The following is a 4,657-nucleotide window of genomic DNA, read 5'->3' on the forward strand; positions in this document are numbered from 1 at the left end:
ACCAGCTCATTTTTTTTGTTAGAAAATGTTAAATCCTGAACGTTGGATTTTAAGCATGACAATCCGAACGTTTTCATCGCGGGAACCAAAGTTTGCCTACCTCGCGGGAACCAAAGTTGCGATGAAAACGTTCGGATTGCCATGCTTAAAATCCGACGTTCAGGATTTAACATTTTCGAAGGTTATCTGTGTGTCCTCAAGTCGCTCATCCTCCTCCTTCAGAAAAGAAAGCTAGGGTCCTGCCTCTCGCCAGCGCCGCCGCAGGTCCGCCTTGTCTCCGGTGGCCTTAGGGCCATGGAGGCGCGATGGATCCTGCCAAGGGCGGGCGGGAGGGCTCCGTTTTTAGTCGTTTTTTCTGTCTTGTTAGGGTTTGTGTCCTGCATAGGAAGGTGAGACGACGGCGGCTCCCTGAAGATGGAATAGAGGTCTCCCGGCCTAGCTCCCGTTCCAGTGATGCGTCTAGCATTCGTTGGTGGGCGTGTGGAGGCGTGTCCCCGGCGGATCTATCTTTGGTGGATTTGCTCGGATCTCGTCGTTGTTCGTCTACGTTCGTGTGCCTTTGGGTTGAATCCTTCCGACCTATGTTATTCTTCATCGGCGGCGGTTGCTGTCCTGGTGCGCTGGTCCTATGAGACCTTAGTACGACGACTTTCCGACTGTCTACTACAACAAGTTGTGCCCGACTCCGATGATGAAAGAGTGATGACGGCGGCGCCTTCGGCTCGCTTCAGTGCTTGTAGTCGTCGCTAGGTCGTCTACGATTCTGAATGTAATTTTTATTTTTGGTGTCCGTTGTACTGTCATGATTGAAGATCAATAGATCGGAAGTTAAAAAAAAACATTTTCAAAGATTTTTTACGCGAGACACTGACCCGCTCCCTGCTGCTGCGCTGATCCATTCACCAACCCGTTGTGTGTGGGAGGGGGGAACCGGGAAAGTAAAGAACAGTCAGAGATGGTGGAAAACCAAGCAAGCAATGGTAGCATAGCATGTCCCGAGGGAGGGGATGGGTGGGGGACAAGACAAGTCCTCGTCGTCGCTCACCTGAACAAAATCCACACACCTCGCTTTCTTTACCTGCGGGGGATGGGCCGATCCGCATAGATTTTTTTTTTCCATTAACGCCTTGGTCGCTCTCGTGGTCACATCACTTAATGCCAGGTCACGCCCCTAACAGCAACACGAACCCCGTCCCTCCCTCCCTCCCTCCCTCCTCGGAAAATCAATGCCGCAGCGCAGCGCCTCCCCCATCCATCCACATATCTTTCTTCAGACTCGTCAACGCCAATACAGATCAGATCAGATACACTCCTCCTACCTGCGCTACATACCCCTAGATGGCTACGGGGAATGTGGTTGAGCAAATCACATGACATCGTGGTACTCTCTGATCGTCACTGCCAAGTCAGCGCGTGTTTGAGAATTCAGATCCACGGTACCACACGATCTCTAATCTGCCCTGCTAAATTATCACTGCCAAGTCGCTCAGATGATCAGGTGGGCAAGATACTGTCAGCGTGGTTGGGAATGCCTGCTTCACACCTGCTAGTGAATAGTGTGACGCGTTCGCGCATTGGGAGAGCAGGGAGATACTGTTGATTTGAACATACCCCCAATTAAGCACCACTGTACGCGCACAATTCAACATGGTTTTCTTTTTTTTGTTCTTCTCTCAGGGCTACAGGAAACAGTAAGATTTTAAAATGGAGCAGGGAAGATTTACAAATGGTTACTAGTACAAGAAACTCCAATTTGGCTTGCTCTGAATCATGATCCTAGCAGCAGCGGCAGCAGAATGTAAGAGCAACTAGTGCAACCTTTGCTACACATGTTCATCCTCCTGAAGCCCGAAGGACGAGGAGCTAAATTGTCATCATGCCGGTACAAACAAACTTTAAATTCACCTCCAAGCTCAGGGTGGGTGGGTCCTTGACATTATTCAATCCTGCCTATATCATCTCTACTCGAGTCGACTCACCTATGCAATCTGCAACGGTAGATGATTGCATCACTTGTTTCGCGGGATCACGGCTCAAGTGTCAGTCGCCGGGATGAGCAGAGCAGACTGGCCCCTGGAGCCTGTATCCTCCGCGCAATTCGCAAGGATTCAATTTTCTTTCCTCAGACAACCAGCAACATGAATGAAAGTACTTACTAGCAGGCACCAAATTTTCACAACTTTTTTACCGTCTAAAATAATTGTCTCTAGGGCTAAGCTTTTATGTCATCAACAGCAAAGAACAAGGAGAGAACGGGAACAGCAATGACAAATATCCGCAACACAAGAACAGAACAGAAGCACTGGCCAAGAGAGAGAGAGAGAGAGATAGAAAATATGGATGGATTGGATGGATGGATGGGTGGGTGGCGGAGCGCTAATTCCCAAGAATTCTTGGCCTTCTATGATATGACGATGCGGTGAATCTTGCTGGGATTCCATGCCGATCTGTGGGAAGTAGCGGCGGCGGCAGAGGGGAAAACGAATTTTATATACCCGAGGAGGACGGACGGACGGACGCCATTCGATGCCGGTCACCGTCGATGTCGACGCTCAGTGCTCGCCGGAGGTCGGGAACAGCGTCAGCTCCCGGCGCCCGCCGCCGCCGCCGCCGCCGCGGGACCCTAGCTCCAGCTCCTCGGCGAAGGACGACGGCGCCATCATCCCCATCGCGGCCCCGCCGCCGACCATGCGGTGGTGCATCCCGGGCGGGCCGACTGGCGCGCCGCTGGCCACGGCGCGGCTCAGGAAGCCGTGGTCGAAGCCGCCGCCTGGCCCGGCGCCGTAGTGGCCGAACGGGCGCGCGGCGGGGTGGTGGAAGTGGCCGATCTGCTGCGGGTGGTGGTGATGGTGGTGCGCCGCGGGGTGGGACGGCATGGCGGCGTAGGGGGTGTAGGGGTCGGCGACGGCCGGGCCGCGGCCGGGCGGGAGGAACGGGGAGGGCCCGGTGGCGAAGAGGTGCTCGGTGGCTGCGTCGGTCCCGGAGCCGGAGGAGTGGCTGCCTCCCCCGCCGCCACCGCCGTTGCCGAGCCCCTGCATGCGCTTGAGGTAGAGGCGGTACTTCTGGAGGTGGGACGCGACGTTCTCGCGCGTGAGGCCGTCCACGCTCATCAGCTGCATTATGGTCTTGGGCACGGCGTTCTTGATGCCGAGGTGCGCCACGGCATCAACGAAGCGCTTGTGCAGCTGCGGCGTCCACACGAGGCGCGGCCGCTTGAGGGTCCTGGCCGGCTCCTCGCCGTTGCCGCCCCCGTTGCCGCCGCTGGAGCCGGCGGCCGAGGACGCGCCGCCGTTCATCTCCTGGCCGCCCGCGCCGCCGGCCCCGTCGGCGCCGCCGCTGAGCGGGCCGCCCCCGCCGTGCGTGGTGGGGATGTCGAAGGCGGCGGCGAGATCGCGGGTGATGAGCGACTGCGAGAGCGGCATGAGCTCGTCGGGCGCCGGCAGGTCCTCGTCGAAGCGCGCGAACCAGCTGGGCTCCTCCTCCTCCCTCATCCTCGCGGCCCGGCCCGGAGCGGAGCGGAGCAGAGCAATTCGCCGCCTTGGCCGCAGTCGTCCGCTGGCAGCAGCGGCGTGCTCTCGCGCTGGGAGGAGGGCGTGGGGAGGAAGGAGAGGATGGGGAGGGAGGGAGGGGGGTTACTTCGAGGTGGATCTCTCTTCTTCTAAGCTTTCGTGGCGCTCTCTCTCACTCGTTTGGGTCTTTCTTTCTGCCCGCTGCTGCGGCTGCTGCTGCGATATCCCCCTCTTTTCTCTCTCTCTCCCCCCCTCTATCTATCAACAATCTGCTCACACCTTTTCCACCCCTTCCCTCTCCCTCTCTCTCTAGGACGGACGATAGGCCGACGATGAGTGAGGAGGAGGGTATCTGATGAGTTCGGGAGTGGTGCGGTGCAGTTCAACTAGTGGGCTGCCCCGCCCTGCCTCCGTCCGTCCGGCTTTAAAGCTATTTTTGTGCTATCCTCGGTTGCTTTCTTTGTTTGCTCGCTTGTTGGTCCTGCCTTCACACTCGATTTTAATTGTGCGTGATTCTCCTCCCCCTTTCCCCTCTCCTCCTGCATATCCTACATAAATACTGGCTAATAACTTGTCGCAGGTATGGATGTATCTAGATGTATTTTAGTTCTAGATACATCTATTTCTGCGACGAGTAATTTGGAACGGATGGAGTACGTAATAATAAAAAGGAAAAGAAAAAGATAAGCCGAGCGATTTCGTTTTTCCGGGATTTCCGGGGCGCATATCTACACAACACATGCACAGGGTGACAAAACAAAAACACTGGACTGGAAAAGGACGAGACGGGACGAGACGACGGGGAGATATCTTCTTAGCTGGAGTTTGGTTTGTCCTCATGTGGACATGTCGCTCGCCTCGCCCCGCCGGATCAAACCGAACCGAGCCGAACCGGGGAGCGGGAGTGGTGTGGTGGGGAGGGGGAATCTCGTGTGGCTCGTGTGGCCTCGGGGTCGAGGTGGATATCGCGCGCGTCCCGCGTTGGTTGCCTGGACGGACGGACGGACGGAGGACGGATCGATCGTCTGGACCGACTGGATCTATGCACGCAGGGGTGGGAGGGAGGGCTGGATCTGGTACGTGCTCCCACCTAGCAGCAGCTGCTGCTGCTGCTGCCGCAGGTACAGCCGTTCAGCGTCTAGGAATGT

General features: G+C 56.7%; 1 protein-coding gene across 1 annotated transcript; it reads right to left on the minus strand.

Moving 5' to 3' along the window:
- Positions 1–1,680: 1,680 nt before the first annotated feature.
- Positions 1,681–3,903, minus strand: LOC119279235 (transcription factor MYBC1-like). Its single transcript, XM_037560554.1, has one exon. The coding sequence runs from the start codon at positions 3,489–3,491 to the stop codon at positions 2,553–2,555; it is 939 nt and encodes a 312-aa protein (XP_037416451.1). The 5' UTR covers positions 3,492–3,903; the 3' UTR covers positions 1,681–2,552.
- Positions 3,904–4,657: the final 754 nt, after the last annotated feature.

Source organism: Triticum dicoccoides, chromosome 1A (assembly GCF_002162155.2).
Source record: "Triticum dicoccoides isolate Atlit2015 ecotype Zavitan chromosome 1A, WEW_v2.0, whole genome shotgun sequence".
In the NCBI taxonomy this organism is placed as follows: domain Eukaryota; kingdom Viridiplantae; phylum Streptophyta; class Magnoliopsida; order Poales; family Poaceae; genus Triticum; species Triticum dicoccoides.